Raw genomic sequence first — 21,723 nt, forward strand, 5'->3', positions numbered from 1 at the left:
AAAGAGAGTTGAAAGTTCCAATTGTAAGAAAATGTCTAACTGTAGTGCGGGGATAAACTATGGAACCAGGATATTTTGTGAGGTTGGCTATCTTTTGTGTTGTAGCACTGATGCCTAGCACAGGAAACCTGCACACAGTTATTCTAATTAAATCTATGATTTCTAAACACATGCATCAATATTTATCCTCAATGTGTTTGCTCGAGAAGACGATACAGACGAGATGTTAGAAGTCACGTTGAATCTAAAAATATGTGTATGATGTATCTGTAGAGTGCACAGTTTGACGCAAACTGTGGACACCGAGCACTTATGGTACTCAGGTACCATCGTTTCCTCAGCGAGCTGCGAGTGCTGCTGTTCCAGCTGACAAACTTCAACACAAATACCACACAGGCGTTCCTTATGAGAGAAAACGTCAAATTATTCATCAGTTTTAATCAAACCTCCAGTACACCGCAGCACCCCCACCCCCTCCCTCCCACCTTCCCTCTCCCCCCACCCCTACTTTCCCATAGATGACTCACCAGCGGTGGGCATGGCAGCGCTGGAGCCCCTGTTGCCGCTCAGGAGCTCCAGAGGCTGATGGTGGCTGTCTGTGTTGCTGGAGGAAAAACAGGACTCAGTCTCATAGATGGTCTGCAACATGGCGCACAATCCTGACACGGTGGGATGCAACAGCATGCCAAGGCGAGAGCCGGCGCTTTATTTTGTTAAACCAGTCACTTCTTCATCCGAGACGCAGGCATGCCGTAGACCCATACAGTTAAACTAAAAACTTCAAAACTAACTTCTGCGGGAAACGGCCGCGAATTACAAGAAAAGAAAATAATCGAACACCTCTGTGCTTTTCTTGTGTAATCCAGTCTCCATCGGACTCCTGGAGCTTCTGCCGTCTCTGACTGCTCGGCTCGAGTTGTGATGACGAGCGGGCGACACTTTGAGCAAACTCCTCCTTTCTAATATCGTCGTCTCGGCTGCAGCCCACAGAAAGCCTCCCCTCGGCTGGGCTTTGCAGATCAATCAAAATGTCAACAGCCAAAGGAGACCACCTGAAAAGTGTCTGTGTAGTCTTTTGGTTTATTTCACTGTATCTACATCACCTGGAGTCCTGATCCACGCAGAAACACAGTGCTGGCTCCAGTGCTGTTGGGATGTGTAGCAGATGGAAGGAAAAGAAAGTTTGTTTCATCCATTCAGCTGCGAGGGAAAATCCAGTCACCCACAGGCTGTGAGAGCGAGGAGCGACCGACGAGAGGAGCTCCTGCAGCCTCGTCAACACAATAAAAATACAGACAGAGGAGCAGCCGAATTCCCCAGCTCTGTGTGCATCAAAGAATCCTCACGCTGTTCTCCTCCTGGCTGACGAGAGGGAGGAGGAAGAGAAGGAAGAGGAGGAGAGCAAGGAGGAGGAGAGGCAAGGACGTAAATAGCTTTGGGAGAGCGCTCCCCGAGGTTCCATGTTTCCAAAATTAGAATGAAGCACTGAGAGAATGACAGAGAGAGAAGGAAATGGAAGAACGCTGGGATGGCGAGTTTTTAGTCCTCACTGAGAAAATGGGCAGCAGGAGAGGAGATGGTACGCTATCCTCTTATCACAGGACAGAGGACAGAGGATAGTGGAGCTCCACACAGCGACCACAAACAGCTGCTGGTCAGACGGCTAATATTCACTGACTGAGAGTCACTGATGAGTGTGTGTGTGTGAGAAACGCTCACTGAGCTACTGAATGAACGTCGACAGAGAGACAGGAGACAGAGGGAGGAGGGTGACCGAGAGAGAGGCTGAAAGTAGATCACTGGGTGGAAAGGAAGTTAGATGGATACAGAGAAAAGTCAACAACAGCTCATTTTACTTCATAGAAGGGAGAGGGAGCAAGGACACGAGAAGAGAAGAGAAGAGAAGAGAAGAGAAGAGAAGAGAAGAGAAGAGAAGAGAAGAGAAGAGAAGAAGAGAAGCATTTACAAACACAGGCGATTGGGGTGGGGGAACGGTGCTGAAAATAGCCTGCCAGGGTAGAGGAGGAGCTAGAGATAAAAATAGACAGAGAGAGGGGAGAGAAGGAGAGAAGGAGGGAGCAGTAAGCCTGCAGCTCTGGGGTGGGGATGGGAGGGTGGCGGTGGGTGCTTTCATGTTTCTGTGCTGTGCTTGCCAAATACTGTATGTCAATCAAAGAGTGTGGGTGGGCACTGTGGACCTCTTCTCGCTCTGCTAGGTCCACGACCCCCCTTTTTTTTGGGTGCACAAATTGTGGCCATGCAGGTGTTTATGTTAACTAGCGGCGGGCACTGGGGGATGGCACAGTCAGTGTAAGATTGCAGTGTGATATCAGCTCCAGGCATCCACAGTGCCAAGAGGATAAAGCCTACTCATCTGCTGAATGGTCATTTAGTGCCACCAGCTGGCCAAAGTCTCCACCTGACCAATAAAATATGTCAACATTCAGCCAAAGGATTGGCCAACATTCATATCTCCCAGAGGAGGAATCCTGATAACTGTTCCATTTAGTACCACCATCAGGTTGGTGCTGCGAATGGTTCTGCAGCTTTAAGCTGTACTTGCTGTTAAATTGCATTAACAATATTGTTAATCATTGTTTTTGTGAGGCTTCATTCACTTAACCCTTAAACAAGTTTTTATTGAAAAGAAAAGTTGAAGCCTTTAAGACACTTGTTTGAATTAGCTATAACAGTGTTTTACCAGTGGTTGTATTAAGATGTTATTATTTGATGGCTACTTAACTTTTCCTATTCACTACCACCATTTCTTTAAGAGCATCTGCCACTTGCCAGGCTGCCAATACGTCTGTGGTCTTAAGGACTTGCTGGGTTAAACAAAGAGTACGCAGCCTCACTTGCACCACCTTGTGGTTAAAAGCTGGTAGTGAAAGTACAGCCCAGATCTAGTTAGGCTTCCATTAAAATCTCTTAAACACAATACAAAGATGCTTTGGACACAAACTCAGGTTTTTCACATTTTGTTGAAAGATGTCATTTTCAAAATGGAATTTAAAATAACTATAACTACAAGACTGTGCATAAGTCTTAAGTCACCTCTGATTTCTTCCCATTTTGCTTCCAGTGAGCCAGACCTTTTTTTTTTCTTATATTCTGATCCTGAGCAGTCGTTCTCCAGGCTTCAGAAGATCTGTCAAAATTTTTCTTCTATTCTTTCCGACATTTTTCAGTCCCGTCCTGACTGGACCGTTTTCAGAGAAGTGCTTTTTTGTTAGACTATTTAACACTGACCTATTCAATTATACTGGACCATTCAAGCATGTCTACACATATAGACACAACTCATCAAAGACATCATCTTAGATAGTATCTTTAGGTAGTCTAAAGCCACTGTTTAGTATTACACATTACAAATGAAACAAGGAAAATCTCTTCATGTTTTGTGTGTCTGAAAGAAAAAAGGACGTCAGCCTATCTATGGGAATATCAGGTATTTAAATTGTGTCATGATGGGTTTTTTAAAAAAAAGACTGGACAAGAAACAGTCTTCTACATCACTTTGCGCAAACACCTCACTTCTAATAGAAAAATGTCAGAGAGAATCCTGCAAAGACTTCTTTGTAACTAGAAGCTACACGGCTCACTTTGCTGTCAGCGTGGATATTATTCATTGAAACTGCTCTTTATAGTATTTGTTTGTTCCATTCAGCATTCAGTCATAACAGAAGCTACACATTAAGAATAGGTTTTGGTCCTTGTAACAAAATATAATGGGGCGTCTCTGCTGCTGGCAAATGCAGAGTGCAAGGATTAGAAAAACAAAAGAGGAGAACAAACCGAGCTCTGTGTAATCAGTGATAATACATTTAACAGACGAACAAATCCAGCAGACCAGCTCAGGACTCGTCTAATTCATGTATTTGTCTGCTTTTCATCTCTGCGTTGACCACTGTCGCTGCTGTTTCCTTTCCAGAAATGTTTCTTTGAATCATTTTATCATCACTTCTATCCCACCTCCTCCTCATCACCTTCATCTCCCTCATCATCCTCACCTCCTGTGTAAACAGCTCCCTGTGTCCTCCAGCAGATCTAAGGCTGCCTCAGTATGACTCACAAGTAAAGACTATATACACAGCAAAGGGAGAAAATGTAAATACAGAAAGTTAATTTGAAGTGTCCTGTCTTGTTGCACACCGAACAGGCTGCTGTGTTGCTGCTCTGTTATCCAACACTATGATTATTTATTAAAGACTTGTGCTGTTACCTTAAAATCAGCCTTTCGTGTGTTTATGGTAGCAGATGAAAGGGACGCGACTGTCCAGGCAACATGTCTGACATCTCAGTGGTCTAACATACCAAACACATCTACTAAAGGTGAGTGTGTGTGTGTGTGTGTGTGTGTTTGTGTGTACTGCAGCAGCTTGGCGGATGACTCATCTCTGCGTTTCTATTTGAGGCGCATCAACCCCTGGAGTCACACTGCTGTCTGTGCGTGCTCGTGTGCGCGTGTATCTACTACATCTGTATCCATGACAACCAAATTACAGCCAGTCAGTCACCCCATCACTGGGGGGTGACAGACAAAGCTGTCAAAAAAGCCGTGGGAAGGACGCACAGGTACATACTACTCACACATATACAAACACGAACGAAGTTAACCAATGCGATCCAGCACATGGAGCAAAGCAGGAGTCAGAGCTGTCGTTACATTCACTGTGAATGAAAAATGTCTCCCTCACCTGACTAACGCCATCAGTAGCAAATATCAAGCATTTTTTAAAATCATGAGGACTGTCGGCAACTCGATTTAAAGACTCCAACCTGGTCCACTCAGATTTCTGACATAAGTCATGTGTCCCAGCATTTAGTGCCCTTAAACATACGCCTACCAGTGATGATGTAAAACGAGGATGACTCACAAGTGTTCAAAAACTTATTACTTTCGTTAAAGCACACGTCTGCAACGACACCCAGAGACTTGTAATATATTAATATATGCTTTTCTTTCCCAGCATGCTAGCAGCTTGACATAGGAATAGCAATGATGGTCAGTTCTCCACATGTGCAATTACCACCATTTACTACCTTTAGTCTATAGTGCAGAGGATGAATTCTATCACGTGTGCTGACCCCCTCACCTTTCCTCTCGTACCATCATGACACTGGCATTTTTGCTGCCATTCAAATTATATGCATTAATAAATCCTTCTGCATGCTCTGGTGTCATTGTCAAGGCTGAGTTTTCATTTTTGTTTATAGTCGAGATGAGCAATAAATGAAAAATGAAATGAGCATGTGTGTATAAAATAATCAATCAATAACTGTAAACTGTTCAATAATCAAGGTTTTGATTTGAGGCCCTACACTGAAGTTACACTCCACTAGCTAAACAAATTAAGCAAGCACATTTCAAGAAAATGACTTTTCATCCTTTCAAAGATCATCTCTCACCCCAAACTACTCTCACTTGACTGCACATGCTCAATTTAGCATGTTTTGTACAATGTAATGATTTAAATGCTGTGGTCGCCTTTGGATTTGCAGCTTGCTCCGGTGACCGTGCCATCAGATCCTCATTCAGTTTTGATTTCTTTCATAATGTGCAAAACTAAGATGGTAAAGAACCAAATATCAGCTCTGAGTTAACAAATAGCATTAGTGTTGTTTGTGCATCGTTAGAAGAATGCTATTACAATACAACTTATAATCATCTGTCCACGGATTAGTCCCATACTTTCCCCGGTACAACAGCTGCACCATAACTCATCAACTGTTAAGCTTTACTTTTTTTTAAAAAAGCGGCGTGCACTTTAACTGCCATCAGCGCTCGAGTCAACCATGTAATTGTGCCACTTTTAGTAATACAGTCTCTGGCAGGATGACAGGTGTGTGCAAAATGTGTTTTTGTTCCATTAGATGTCTCAAAAAAGCAGATAAAAATAACTTATACACACTTTATACTTAATATAAAGTATACTGAATAGAGAACAAAATACTGCTGACCTGGCCAAGAATGACACCCCATCCCCAAAACACCATCATTAATCCCAATGAGGATCATCTTGTGTCATCACCAGTGTCGAGGGTCATCATTTGTTCCACTTCCGACCCTCTTTTATCAATATTTCAATCCATTCAACTTTTCATTAATGCTTTATTTGTCTTTTCTTTTTTCCTTTTTATTCTCAGTATAATTATTAATATCCAGCAGTAGTAGAACAAGAAAGTAGTAGTAGTGTAGTTATTACTATTGTTGTTATTATCATTATCATTAAACTTAAGTTGTTATTATTATTTATTGCTGTCTTACGTAGCAACACAACACAATGCATTTACATACATGTAACTGACGATCATGTAACATGTAACTCATGTAATAATGGATTGGATTTCATATAGCGCTTTTCAAGGCACCCAAAGCGCTTTACAATGCCACTATTCATTCACTCTCACATTCACACACTGGTGGAGGCAAGCTACTGTACTGTACTAGCTACTGTAATGAAAGATTGACACCGATGCTAGCCACCAAATGCACAGACTGAGCTACAAGCTGTGTTTTAACACAGCTGTTAAGGTTCCCTAACAGTTATGTATTCACTTTTATTAAATGACAACCAAATAAAATATTTACATTCATTTTACTCAGAGGAGCATGCACTTTCAGGAAACTTGTTCATTAAAGTAGCAACATTAGCATGTTAGCAAAAATAGCTTCAAATGGAACTAATTAATATCTTAGGTGATCTTTACCATTGCTTAGTATTCATGCAATGAATGTGAATGATGATTATATGATTTACACTGACCGAGCAGGTTCTATAAGCAGGGCGAGGTGTCGATTGACTCCGGAGGGTTTGTGCAGCTCAGAGAGAAAAAGGCTAACTGAGCAAAATCGTTCTTTCTGAAAAGTATTTTACGATTTCCTCTAGAAAACGATCAGGTTGACGTGTTCTGATCTGTGTGGATGATAATAATCATCACAATATCTGCGTAACAAAGGCAAAAACCAACATGATGTAATTATACACTATACTGTGACATGTGCATATTATCACCGTTATACTAAACGAGGATGGGAGCACCCCTCCTAGGTCTGTTTTGCTGGTGTAAACACAGTATTGTTTTGTATGTTTAACACACACAGTATATTGTTGTGCAGATGGATGAAACACAGTGTAACACTCTGTAACTGGATCTAGCTTGCTCCTTATGCTAATGCAACAGCCAGTATACAAATCAGTAAAAGTAACTGTTCAAGATGTACCTACAAACATGCTGCCCAGTATGGCACAAGCTCTCAAACCAACACAGCTCTATAAAATAAGCTCAAGTCTTGCAGGGCTGTCAGTTCTGACCTGGCCAAATCTAAATTTTGACCTGACTTGAGAAAACACGGTAGATAAAGCACAGAGCGAGCTGCAGAGGTCTTTGCGCAGACACTTTGTCTGGAGTAAGTCAGGAGTAAGTCACACACACTTAGCACTGTCAGGCAGCTGGAGTAAAGCTACCTACAGTATGATGACATGACTGCTTTTGATACTGACAGCTTAGATGAGCCAAACATCTGCTAGAAAGTGCTGCTGAAGCATCGAGCCTTTTAGTCGTACTCACAGTGTTTACACAGCACTCAGCACCTTATTGAGCCAGCGCTCAGTATAATTGACCTGAGCTCAAAGCGCAACAACAAAATCACACTGCACAGTAACCCAACCACAAGAACAAGGCCAAAGTTTGCATTGCTCATATGGATTTATCAGGGAGCTTAGAACTTTGACACATTAAACACAGACACTGTATGAAAAAATGAATCCAACGTTAGCAATAAGAACATTCACCAGTCCAAACTGGGCAGTTTTACGCTTCCAGGATTCAGGACCAATGATGTTAACTATTTACATATCATGCTGTTTGAAGAAGACTTACCTGAGGGGTGTGATGAATTCATGAAGGCTGAACCTGGACTTCTTTCCCCTGCCCTTCCACTGTGTGTGTGTACGTGTGTGTGTGGGTTATAGCGGGTCCTCTGAGTCGGCCATGTGTAGAAGGACAGACGGATGATTCAGACCTTCTTCTCGACGTCTTTCTGCAAAAGACAAAATTGCCTTTCTTCAGCATTCACACTCAAAACAACCGACACCTCAACCAAACAGCTACAGCCCAGTCACAGCGTAGCAGACGAACTGGGACTGCAGGTTGATTTGATCCTGCTCGACAGTTAACTGCAAAGATTACCATGCTTAATGTCTCTCTTGGCTTCTGTTCTTCTGTCTCCCAGAGCTCAAGTCAGAGCAACAGTATAGTTGGAGTTCTTTATTTCACTACTTTTCACAGATGTGTCCAAAAGCCTGAGAACGCCTGTGAAGATGTTTCTATTGGCACACGTCAATAAAATATTTCATTAAAAACAATGATGCCAGCTTAAACATTTTAGTGTTGAGTTAAATCTCTGAAATCTCCCTATTTGACAGCCTTTTATAGCGCTTGCTCACATCCAATAATCCAGCTACTTATACAGACTCTGTCTTATTCTTACAAACGCTAGCAATATATGTAGTAATAAAATCTTCAGTTTTATGACAGATTCTCCCGTCACCTCTATGCACTTTTGCCAAATATAAGGCCTGGGGGCCACAATTGGCCCGGCAAAGACTCCAATCTGGACCGCTGGAAGGCTTAGGACACTATGAACCATCGCATATACTTTGAACTTTTAGCTGAACTGTCACAAGTTCTATAGGTTTTCCTGCTGATAAAGAGTCCATCCATTCATACTACACCAAACTCACAGAAAAACAATTAAATCACACAAGACTTTTTGCACTATCTACTACAGAAATGTCTGCTTTTATTATAGTGGGTCCACATTTTTTTAAATGCAAAAAAAAAAAAGCAGTGAATTAACAAAACTTTATAAATTTTCTGTCTTTTTGCACATTTATCATGTAAAGAAACTGAGACGTGCAGTTGAAATCACACTTTGTTTGTCTTATATTAAAACATTGCAGGGATTAAATGTTCAGTTACGTTTCTCTACACTGACAGAAAAGGCTGTTTCATTGGTCCTGCAGTCTGTGGCCCACAATATAAAACTAGTTTCACATCCCTGCTCTAGATATGACAATAAGATCACAAAGAATCATGAAGTACAATCTGATATGATGACATCCACACTGGCTATATGTCAGACTGTGTTCTGATCGAGAATAATGAGCACATTTGTTTTGTTTTATTATTTCAAACACAGAGAAAACCCGAGGCTCACTGATGCTGCTTGATCCTCTGGCTCCACCTACTGGTTTTGTACTGAAAAAGGATTTATGGAAAACATACTGACACCCTAAATAGTTCCCAATAAAGTGTGTAATAGGTGTGTGTGTCTAAGTGTTGCAGCTAAGTCCCTGGCTACTTAGCTGTAATGTGATTTAAAGTAATGCATTTATCTTCCATTCCCTACACCTCCTCCATTCTTTTTGTGTCACTCAAACCACACACACACTCATTTGTTCTTGGACACATCACACACACACCGACACAGAGCAGCCGTGGCGGCAGCTGTGTGAGGACTGCTGGCTCTCAGCCCAAACACTGATAGCAGTCGATTAATGCTTTTAACTGATGGAGGGGGACATCTCAGCGTGGGCGGATTCTTCATCGCTGTCATAATGTCACGTACATCCAACATTTACTCGCCTGTAGCTGCAGCTGAATCGGCTCAAAATAAACCTTTTTAACACATGTAGTCAACTAACCTGTTTGTACATTATAATGGCTTTGAATGGTCGAAGTACACTGGACTGCTTTTCAGACGCAGGTAAAAACAAGCCTACGTGTGAGTGCCTACATATGCCCACAAATTCAATTTAATTCCTTTATATAGCACCAAGTCACAGCAACAGTCGCCTCAAGGTGCTTTATATTGTAAAGACCCTACAATATTACAGAGAAAAGCCCAACAACAAGCAAGCACTTGGAGACAGTGAAAAGGAAAAACTCCCTTTTAACAAGAAGAAAACTCGAGCACAACCAGGCTGCATCTGAGCTCATGTGATCTCAGACAGGGTCAGACCTGGGTAGTACTTGGAATTGGAGACTGGCTGGGAATACACATAAAGCTGGAATAATTGGTGGCCCAGCGGAGCACTGGCTTTCAATGTCGCCTCACAACAACAAGGTTCTTAAAAGCCTGTTTTTATTTGGAGTCAGGAGACAGATACCTTCTCTACTTTTAAGATTAGACTTGAAACCACGCATTTAATCATTAGTTACTATTAATGTCTGCCTCTCTTCCACAGCATGTCTTCATCCTGTCTTCCTAAAAGGGAGTTTTTCTTTCCCACAGTCACCACAGTGCTTGATCACAGGGGGTCATTTGATTGTTGGGGTTTTCTCTGTTTTCTTGTATTATTGTTGTTGTGATTTGGCACCATATAGTTAAAATTGAATTAATTGAACTGGTAAATGGTAAATAGTAAATGGGCTGGTTCTTATACAGCGCTTTGAAGCTGTTTGCCAGCACTTTTCACACTCTCCCTGTGTCTGCATGGGCTCTTTCCAGGTTCCTCCCACAGTCCAAAGACATGCCTGTTAAGTTAAAAGCTGATGCTAAACCGGTCATAGTTTCTGCCTCTCTGCGTTAGCCCTGATAGTAGGACTGGGCGATATGACCCAAAATTCATATCTCGATATTTTTTTAGCTGGATGGTGATATAAGATATATATCTCGATATTTTTTTAAAGCCATAAAGTAAGAACAAAAAGAGAGTTCTTAGTCAAAGCTGTGTCCCAGATGTCACACAGGCACTTTTATTAACATACAGCGTAGATGTACAAAACTACTCAAAAATAAATTATGAGCATTTATTAAATAATGATGCTCCATAAATAAAAGAAAACAATGTTGTTTTTGTGCATAACAAAGAGCTCACAATTGTGCAGTCAAAATGTAAACTAACAGACGCTGAGCATAATAACATAGACAGATTTCACAGCTGCTCTGTTCCCAACTTCTACTGCGTGACTGACAGCCTGGAGTTTGAAATCCGCTTCGTAACCATGTCTCTGAACAGGTGCCATTAATGGTCCTTATACACACACAATACGGTAATATTACCTTGAAGCACAGTACGTATCACTCCGCGAGGCTCCAGACTACGGTAGCCGTAATGCTCCAACAATCCATCAAGCGTTGCAGCTCCGTAGCTTACCAAAGTCGTACTAAAACATTTATTGACGTATTGCTGAGCGCCGTGTATCACATCAAGCATAACCAGAATTCATACATAAGGCGCACTGTCAACTTTTGAGAAAATGAAAGGATCTTAGGCTGTGCAGCCCCTGTGGGCTGCATGGCGTTAGCATGGTTAGCTTGTTAACACGTTGACGCTGTCCAGCCCCACGCACGGGGCGATGCGCGGTAACTCGTTAACGAAGATTTGCCGTGTCTATTTTGTCGTTGCCTGCAGGTGAAGCGATGGGGGAGGAGGGGGAGTTGTGTTCAGTGAAGGAGAGGCGAGGTCGAGTAACGTTGCGTAGAGACAAAAGTGGACGAAAGAGAGGCAAACCTGCGGCTCCACAACTATAATTATAACGTAACATAGACTATATCGATATAAACGATATTGTCACATCTTATATCTCGTATAAAAATATATCGATATTTTTAAAAAACTCGATATATCGCCCAGTCCTACCTGATAGGATGATCAACTAACCAGGGTGTACCCCAGTTCTTAGACTATGACAGCTCGTGCAGTCTCCACCCTCTGTGAACCTTTACCACACAGCAATCTATACTTTAGTCGTGTAATCCATTAGAAATACATTAAAATCCTCAAACACCACACCCAAAGTAAAGAGGTCCAGATTAATAACAAAGAAAGGAGAGGCCAAGCAGATGCCACCTACTGCTGCCTGTGTTACACACCTGTCAGTCAAAGCAGCCACACCACCAACTGTTGATGACTTAAAATTTACATTTAAAACTTCAACCAGATTTGTGTGAAAAGGGAAATTAAGCACAGAAGCCAAAACCACCCTAAAAAATATGTTTCTAATGCTGTAAAGTTGGCTACTTTATGATGGAAGTCTACGGGGACTGATTCGCTTTTGGAACCGGCCTCAAGTGGCCATTAAAGGAGCCGGCTTCATGTTTCAGCTCTGGAAGCTGAAAAATGAAATACCTCTGAAGAAAACAGCAGAGCTGAGCACAAAACTGAGACATAAATCATGATGAAAATAAATGATTCATCATCATTTCCTTCTACCACCTTAACAATCCCACCGACTGAATAGCTTCAGCATATTTAAGAAATACGACCTGTATGTTTGTGATTTTTAGTTCAGACTTTTTAAGCAGTTAGAGGACAGTTAAGTGTTAAAAAGGAGCTCAACATATTGACCTAGCACTACAACACAATGGAGATCAGCTAGAGGAACAGATGTTTCCCAGAAAAAGCTGCTGAAGAACAATCATATGACCTCCAAATAAAGTCACTATTGCTCTTATCGTCAACAATACGACACAAATGCAACCAACATTACTGATAGCAAACACCAATCACTGATTTTGAAACAAAATGAGTGCATTTACGATGATGCAGCTGTGGACGGATCATTTCCCAGCAGATATGTAAACATGTTAAAAGAGGAAAAACACAGGTGTAATTAACAGCATTAATGAGCCAGGTCCTGGGTTTGCTGGTGCACGTGGGACATCGCTGAGAGGCAGACATGAGCAGAGCTATTGTTGAAATTAGCAGGAGCAGCTGCGCTTTTCCAGCTCTGAAACACGTTGTTCTGTTGGACACTTTAAAAACACTCACAGCTCACAACGGCCGCTACGCAACACCAAACTACTGCTGTGCTGCAACACAGGTGCACTTCTTTAATCACAACTGAAAGCACAACAATGCAAATGATAATAATGAGCTGCCTCTTTACACAGAGGTAGGCTGGTGTTACTTACTAATAACGACCGTGCACACTGCAAAAAAAAAAGTGTCAGGCAGTGGAGAGAAAACAGGCCAGGAATGAAAAAAGAAAATCGACGGCTCGCACTCTGCGGGGGCCCCGGTTCTCACCTATTATGTTAACTTTGTTTCTTGTCGCTGTTTATTTTCCTTTTAGTTTACTTTCAGAAAACTGTAACTCTGTATAATTAGCTCTCGCTTTAAGTCCAAACAATTAGTGCAGCAAGTGTGAAAATAATTAGTCAGAGGGTCACAATTATTTAATACGATTAGTCACAGCCTGGAAAAACAGTGGATTTGTTCAACTTAAAAAATCAGCTGGATCTCCTTTAGCTTTCTATTATAATTCTATTTAATAAACTAAACAAATAGATAAAGGTGAAGTGAACCCTCCCACAGCCCTGGTGGGGAATGAACATGGACTTTTATGGAGGAACGGGATGTTCTGACAGGCAAAACGAGAATTATTGCAAAGCTTGTGTAACACGCGACAGTTCGACAATATCAAAAATCAAACACAACAAGTGAAACATTTCAGCCTATAATTAGCTTGGGACTGACTGTGTTACTGGCTGCTGTCCGACTGGAGGAAAGCTGCCTTTGCAGCTCTCCTCCAACTTCGCTAATTCCTGAAAGAAGTCACAGGATGTCAGTGTCAGGGCCTATATAATGGGATGAAACGCTGTGGGTGTCAGCATGTCTGCGTGCCTCAGTGAGTGTGTATGTGTGTGTGTCTATACTCGGGCTAAAGAGCTAACTAGCCATGACAGACTAACCTGCTGGCCAACTGCTCCATTAGCCTAATAACATGCGCGCACACAGACACACACTCGCATGGGGAGGTCGGGAGAAAGAAAGAGGAAATACGTGAAAACAGAAGAGCAGAAGCTGCTGCTTCAGTGTCCAAATGTTGCCCGAAAACCAAGAAACATAAATTACTCTCTTTCTCACTCTGCCACCACCTCCTCCTCCTCCTCTTCACACTATCATTTCCTAAAATACCTGGCCCCTCCCAACCTGGAGAGGAGCAGGAAGTGCTGCCTGGCAACCACGGAGCTGGGTGCCGTGGTAACGGTTCACCTGAACGCCTCTTCCCTAAACAAACAGCAAGCCTGAGCAAGGGAGACAGGGGGAGCAGGATGTGGAGCTAATGTCAGAGGCGATCTCTTGCAGGATTTCTTTGGAGTCCCTTTGTCCTGCTTGCTCTCACCTGTTCTCTGTCACACACACCAAACTGGTGGACCATGACAGCATATAACACCGGCCCCACTGCCTGCCCCCCCACCTCGAGTCCAGCACACTCAAGGAGAAAGGAGACAGCAACTCCAACGCACAAACACACACATGCTGTAGCTGTCCTTACCAAAGTGACCTTACTGTATCATCACATATTTAAAATAACTGTTAAAGCTTCAGCGACTAGCTCTTAATCCTAAGGGAGTTAATAATGCGCAAACATCCTGACTGTTACAAAACTGATGCTTTACAGCTTTTCTATCTCTTAACATAATAACTAGTCCTAACCTGAACACGACAGGGACAAACACCATAATCACACGTTTATACAACCATTAGTCATTCCTTCCAGGAAGTACAAAGGAATCAATCCTTCATCTTTTACAAATATAAATAATGGTCCTGACAGTCGAGTGTTATCAAGATACTTCTCTATATTCCTCTGCTCCACTCAGTGTTACACTGTCCAGCAGAACAAAAACAACAAACCCTGACTGCTATTTTGTGACCTATTTGAATGATACTGAATCATACTTGTTATTAATCTCTGTCTCTCTTCCACAGCATGTATTTTATCCCGTCTTCCTTCTCTCACCCCAACCAGTCGCAGCAGATGGCCCCGCCCCTCCCTGAGCCTGGTTCTGCCAGAGGTTTCTTCCTGTTAAAAGGGAGTTTTTCCTTCCCACTGTTGCCAAAGTGCTTGCTCATAGGGGGTCATATGATTGTTGGGTTTTTCTCTGTATGTATTATTGTAGGGTCTACCTTACAATATAAAGCCACTTGAGGCGTGTGTTGTCATGATTTGGCGCTGTATAAATACAATTGAATTGAATTTGTTACAGTGTTGACATACTGCTTGGTTCACTGCAGGGCCCTTACAGAGAGACGTAATCATCACAACAACCTGTCACTAAAGAAGCCTGTGAAGTGGTTGAAAGCTCTAGAAATAGAAAGTGAGCAGCATCAAAGTTGGAAGGCAATGCGAAAGAGTAACAGAACAGAGCAAGAATCCAATTATTATGATCACTGGAGGTCAAAATGAATGGCACATGATTATCAGTCTTGCATAACTAAAAGGCTGGCCCTTCACCTCCAAGATCTGACCTCTTGACTTTAGAGGAAGGCCGGAAGGAAGGAAGAAATATCTGCTAACATGATGGTAGATTTCACAAAGTGTAACAAATTCTAACCAAACATGAAGGCACATAATCGATATAATTTAAGTCAAATCACTATTCTGTTTTGTTCTGATCTGAGTAACTGAGTCAGGGCTACTTGTATATCTAACTGAGACTTTGTGACACTGTGACACTGGATGACCGGCCCATCCAGTGTCACATTTCCCTGCTTGCAGGATCATCGAGTCACAGTTTTCAGACTGTCATCCAGAGGGTCACTCTAACCAGAACCTGCAGCGGGGGAGGAACTAGTTCATGTGATGCTATGCTGAGTTTATCAAAGCTGCCAAACAAAGCACAGTTCAAGGCTGTTCCCACACTGCAACTGATTCACACACTGTTTTGAAGCTGACTGGCGGTCACCTGTGGACATTAAAGGCTCCGGTTGCCTTGGTAACTCTCTAATGTTTTTACTACCAGGTCACATGTCAATCAGCTATACTCTCAGTGGTAGTCGCTTCAGTTGCTCAGCTGGAAGTTGAGGAAAGTTTATGTTGCATCCTGCTCACTTCATGTTACCAGCAGTCACCTGAAGTCGCTAAACATCTTTCACTTTGTACAGTCTCTGGTCATGACATCACTGAAATTCACTTCCAGTATGGATGCATACCAGTCAAAGTCCAGACCTAAATCAAACTGAGATGCTTTGGCATGAACAGGCCCTTCTTCCTCAAAAACCCTCCAATATGACTGAATTAAATATATGTGCAAAAAAGAGCGGGCCAAAATTCCTCCACGGTGATGTGAAAGACTCATTGCCAGTTATCGCAAATGCTGCCAAGGATAGCACAACCACTTATTAGGTTTAAGGGATTTAAAATATTGTGATGATAAAGAAAATTCTTGCTTGTTCCTTGTATTACCCTCTTGTTACAAACTCTTCGTGAACATCTACAAATCAGATGTAATGGGTAATTATGCATATTACCTACAGTAGCAGTCAAGAGTTTCGACACACACTTAGAGCAGAGCAGTTAAATACAGGCAGTATGTATAATTACCTGTATGGCATCCAGTTACCTTGGATTCCCATGAGAATGCAAATCCATAATGACAGGGCTTAAGCTAAGTGTTTATTGTCAAACCAATCATTGTCCTATAAGAAACTACTAGGCTGTTTTAGGTAACAACAGCAAAACAAGACTGGCAGAAGTTAAATAACCTCACCTTACATATAACACCTTTTCAGTCTTACCTTGGACTGGCCAATATGACCTCATGAATATACACACAGACATAGCTGGGACCTTTCTGTGTGGAGTTTGCACGTTCTCCCTGTGTTTACGTGGTTTCTCTCCGGCTACTCCGGCTTCCTCCCACAGTCCAAAGACATGCAGTTAGTGGGGATAGGTTAACTGATGATTCTAAATCACCCATAGATGTGCTGGGTCTTCACTACCCTTAGATTGGGTCTGCAGTCTCATCACTGATGAGGCTGCAGACCCTTTTTGGATTTCTTTATTTTACTGTTGTTAAAAGTCTAATATTCAAAGCCAGCATCAGCAGTAATAATGAATCCATCAATATTGCAACATCACTGTGTGCAGTTTACCCCAAGGTATTAAAGACATGACCTCACCAATAACTAGTAACTAACAAAATATTACTAACTAAAGACAGGTAGCATGGTAACAATTAAAAAAAAAACATCTAATGGTAGCATGAGTGTCCCAGGTTTGATCAATGACCATTACCAGAACCAATAAAACTTTTTTTCAGGCTTTAGGGAAGTGATTTTTCTGTCCACACTCAAACACACTGTGACAACTGCCCATCTTCTAAGGCCCATTACCCCAAATGATGGGTTAACAGGGACTATTTTCACAAAAATCCCTGGAAGTAAACCATGCATACAGATGAAAGCATCCGCTTCAAAGACTTTCATACTTGTGCCGTGTTATCTGTGTGACCTGAACTTATTCCTTCACTCACTGCTCTTAACACACTACCCTCTCTGTGAATGTTGTTTTTCATGTACCAATGGCTTTTAAAATAGAAAGCCAGTCATTGGTTAATCTCTCTCTCACACACACATTGAATACATGTAAAAAAAAAAATGAAGCCCTAAATCAACCTGTTATCATTTTTTTTATTTCTTCCAGGAAATACCAATTAAGAGGAAGCTATGATCATGTAGCAGTTTTTATGAAGTAAATGAATAAGGGGCACATTGTCGGGTCCAGTTATGAATAGAGCAATTATATGAATTTGAATCATTAAACTAAGGAAGAATAAGAGTACTGATAAGAGTTAATACAGATAAGCATTACCAGTACTGCTACTATTCACTCCTTGTGACATTCATCCCTACCCGTGAAATGTGTTCTACCTTAGCCTGTGCTTTGAGTTGCTGGATGATCTATGGCCAAACAACTCAGCCTCTAGGTGTTTTCACAACAGCTGATGCTGACGCACAAATTTGTGCTCCCACTTGGGAGTAGGACCAATACTCAGCAGAACCATGCAGGATCAGTGCAATGAACTTTAATCCCTTTTCAAGTGGTTTTGGCATGCAAAGCTTTTGGATTTTTATCACCATAACCGACCTGCATGATTTGCGGATGAGTCCCTAGTCATACTGGTCACAAGCATTAGTGATGAGTGCTACAGTCCAATACAACTTCAATTTTTCAGATTATTCTTTGTTTTAAATAGATTATGGTTTAAATATTGCCAGAGGGCAAAATAAAAGTAGACTCATCTAGTCAAACTGCAAATCACTAACTTTCCAGCAGAGATGGAAGGAGGCGGAATTACAAATCTAATAATAAAGACAGACTGGTTGTCTTATTGTGCAAAAAGGAAACTAAAACCTTGATGTTCAGAGAATTCCATACACGATGACTATTTGTCATTTTGGCTTTCACATTAATATAAAAGTACTAGTTTTTGTTTCAGCTCCGTTGGAACCATAGACAGCGTATATACCAAAGCCAGTGGGGGCACTTGTCTATCTTTACATGCCGAAAACAAAAGACACAAGCACAAAAAAAACATGGCGACGAGAGTAACTGCCCTGCCTCGTTGATAAGAAAAGCAGTCAGGCATAAAAGTACTTTGTGTTGGAAGTGGATGACCAGGACATGCTAACTGACACGAGGCAGTATGCAAACAATCCTACTGTGTTTTTTGGACAAAGGAATGAAATGCTTCTAATTTAGCAAAGCACCTGAAAAATCAGCATTCAGATCTGTTCAAACAATTCAAGGTGAACGAGTTTCAGTTCATATTACCAACATCCAAAGTATTATCTGTCTTATGTTATCCTCAAATATACATTACCATTTTGTTTGAGACAGCTGTGAAACCATCTATGTCTTCTCAACAGAATATATCATTAACATTTTAAATAAATGATGTAAGTAATTTCAAATCACTTTTTAATGAAAGAGTTTAAGTAGATGGGATACTGGTTTTGTTTTGTTATCAGATTAGGTATCGAGAATCTTGTAATTCTGCTGGTATTGGCAAAGACTGCTAACATTCAGGTATTGTGGCATGCCTATAATGCAGTGCTATGAGCAACTGTGGGGAAGAAGAACTCTGACAGCAGGAGACCTCCAACAGAATCAGGCTCAGAGTGGGGGCAGCATATCTGCTACACCCGGCTCAGGGGTGAGGAGAAAGTGTGGCTGCAGGTTAGCTTGTTGGGTGTGTATTTGTGGCACTCTGTTTGGGACATGTCACGTATTCTTGTTTTGTTTTTTTAAATTTAAGAGTTCCCCTACAACCTACGACAGCCTCCCCTACAAACACAGACTGGTGACGATGTGACAAGATGTCCCAGCACGTTACAGAAAAACATAAATATGATGCTTTTTACTGACAGAACTATGATATTTTATCAGCATTGGGGTGATGTTATTATGTTATGCTATAAAGTGTTGCAATTTTTTCAAACATAAATGTAAAATATTCACAAATTAGTTTTGTAACGTTGCTGCAACCAGACCCTGGGCTGCGATTTTTACATTAGCACTACTGGGACTAAAAGGTAAAGCAGACATTAGAGATCAGCACTGAACATTACTTCTGTGTGGCCCTAACCACATTTTGTTTGTATGGATCCAGTGTAGTATTATAAATCTTGAGTATGTGATACTTCCATAACATCAATGATTACATGGGCTGTCAAACATTACAAAGCTGCTTCTTGATCCAAAAAAGGGAAGAGAGAAGGACTGAACACTCCAGATTTGACTTATGAGGCGCTTCACTTGCAACTTTGCAACTTGCAAGTTATCAGGTTAATTGAAATCTCCATGAGTCCTGTAAAGTTCTGCTTAAAATCACAGAGGCGGTTAGCATTAGGTAAGCAAAATAACAGAAATAGTGCCATATAAAAAGCACTTTACAGAGATGCGTGAGGCTTAACATTTTAATGTAAATTACTTGAATTACTTCTATATTTACTTTAGAGCCCTTTAGAGCCATATTGTTATAATATTACTTCATTGTATGCTTTTAGTTAGCATGTTGTTGTTAAATTTAAAATATAAGTAAGGTTTATAAGATGTAAGCAGGTTATGACTATTTGTTAATGCTAATGATAAAGCAAAACCCCTGACAGACAAGTCTGGTGACTAGCTTGATTTACAGCACACTTGACTTTCCATTCTGTATTCTCACTGCAGAGACTTACAGGTTAAGAGTCGAGACTTGCTTGCTTGTGATTTTCACATGTGACTTTCTGCCAACTTTAGTTACCCCTCTTATTCTTAAACTGACTTGTCTTACACTCTCTTGTGTTTATGCTTCTTCTCTCACCTAAAGAGTAATTTAGTGAGCTCCATAATAAGGATTCATTACTCATGAGATGACACAACTCCTGAACTGCAGCAAGATGGCAAAAATGCGCATACAAATTAGACATTTTTAGGCAGTATATGACTCGACAATGATGCTTTAATGGCACTGCAGATGCAATAAGATTCAGGGGAAAAACTGGATAGCCTCATCATTAGTTAGTGTATGAATGCATGTGAAGACTTCATACCAGCAGTGGCAGTGGTACCCATAACAGCTACTAGTAGCAGCTGTTATGTTCTTCATTGGTAGCCCCTGGCAAGTAAAAGAACCATATTTGTAGTTAATTGGTGCCCACTGCTAGCTCTTAGTTTATTAACTTGTGGTTGTCAGCTGTTTGTTCTGAACTAGTTAGCTGGAAGCTATCATGTCACTCCTGGCACGCCGCTAGCGCCAGTATGAAGCTGTAATAACTGTTACCTGTTTGCTAGCTAGTTAGCTGTTGTATCTGTCAGGTGTGAGCTTGTGTATTTTAGCTAGCCTTAGCACTAACTACACAGTTTCCAAGTTAGCCTATACGTTAACTGTACGGCAGAAGTCAGGACAACGTTATAGCAAAAGCACAAAATGTCACATCTTAGCTCTGCAGCAAAATAAGATCAAATAAATGTATACGCATAATGTTCTTGGACGGTCACGCACACACGCACGCGCCTCAATCTCTCGCTCGCGCTCTCCCTCTCCCGCTTTCTCTCTCTCTGATAAAACCCCACGGTACCGTGGATGTCGGCGGCTCCTCTTGGAATGTGTATTAGCGCAGAGGTCGCTTCCTCCCGGCTTTGGTTTCCGCCGAGGCACGGTGTGTCCCTCCGTGGAGCTCCTTTGCGCTTCTAATTCACACGAAAACGCGTAGTTTAACAAGCGGGACGCGTCTCACCTCCTACCGCTTCTCCTCCTCCATATTTACCGTCTGCCTCTCTCCCTCTCTCTTTCTCTCTCGCTCTTTCTCCCACCACCAACAACAACATTATTGACGTCCTCCTCTTGCCACGTGACCAGTCTGCTGGGGCTAAAAATAGACTCAATAGAAACCAATGGAGGCAGACAGACAAGGCAGAGGTAGACAGACAGACGTAAAGTTTGGCTTGTTTGCCTGCTTCACCTTACTTTGTCACATATTCTTCGTTAGTACAGGAAACTGGACAGCGTCTTACTTTCGAGCAACAGATAACACAGGAAAGACTTTCTAAGAGTATTCCCTTTAGTTGCGCAATTCATGAGCAATAAATGAGCTGGCTGCCAGGTTTATGAACTTGTGAAGAGTGCTAAGATTCTTATCATCTATCAGGTTTTGTTTTTTTGTTTTTTTTTGCTTTATTCATGAGCAAACTCTCTACTCACACTGCAGGACCTTTTTTTGTTATTTTTTTAGAGCTCCAGTATGGCGATTACACTAAGTTAACCATTTGATTCCACAGACATCGCTTTAAAATCCAGACATGTTTGAAAACGTTCTATAAAAGGTTAATACAGAACTCTTAGTGATTTGATAGTATTGTCACATCCAGGAGACCAGGATCCAAGTAGAAACTTGGAATACATTGCCAAGTGTCCCTGTCATAAGATGTGTCCAA

The 21,723-nt window shown here is 41.6% G+C and overlaps 1 protein-coding gene across 3 annotated transcripts in view; it reads right to left on the reverse strand.

Moving 5' to 3' along the window:
• The window catches only part of hdac5 (histone deacetylase 5), a 56,966-nt gene extending 35,850 nt beyond the window's left edge, over positions 1–21,116 (reverse strand). Inside the window, exons 1-2 of one of the 3 annotated variants that reach the window (XM_031741855.2) lie at positions 20,868–21,116; positions 7,885–8,044 (exon numbers count right to left, since the gene is read on the reverse strand). In XM_031741855.2, coding sequence (XP_031597715.2) covers positions 7,885–7,906 — 22 coding nt within the window. In that variant the 5' untranslated portion in view covers positions 7,907–8,044; positions 20,868–21,116. Of the gene's footprint in view, positions 1–527; positions 634–7,884; positions 8,045–20,867 lie in introns of those variants that run through there. The other 2 variants (XM_039611067.1, XM_039611068.1) reach the window with 2 other exon arrangements.
• Positions 21,117–21,723: the final 607 nt, after the last annotated feature.

The sequence above is a fragment of the Oreochromis aureus genome, linkage group 4 (genome assembly GCF_013358895.1).
Source record: "Oreochromis aureus strain Israel breed Guangdong linkage group 4, ZZ_aureus, whole genome shotgun sequence".
Lineage (NCBI taxonomy): Eukaryota > Metazoa > Chordata > Actinopteri > Cichliformes > Cichlidae > Oreochromis > Oreochromis aureus.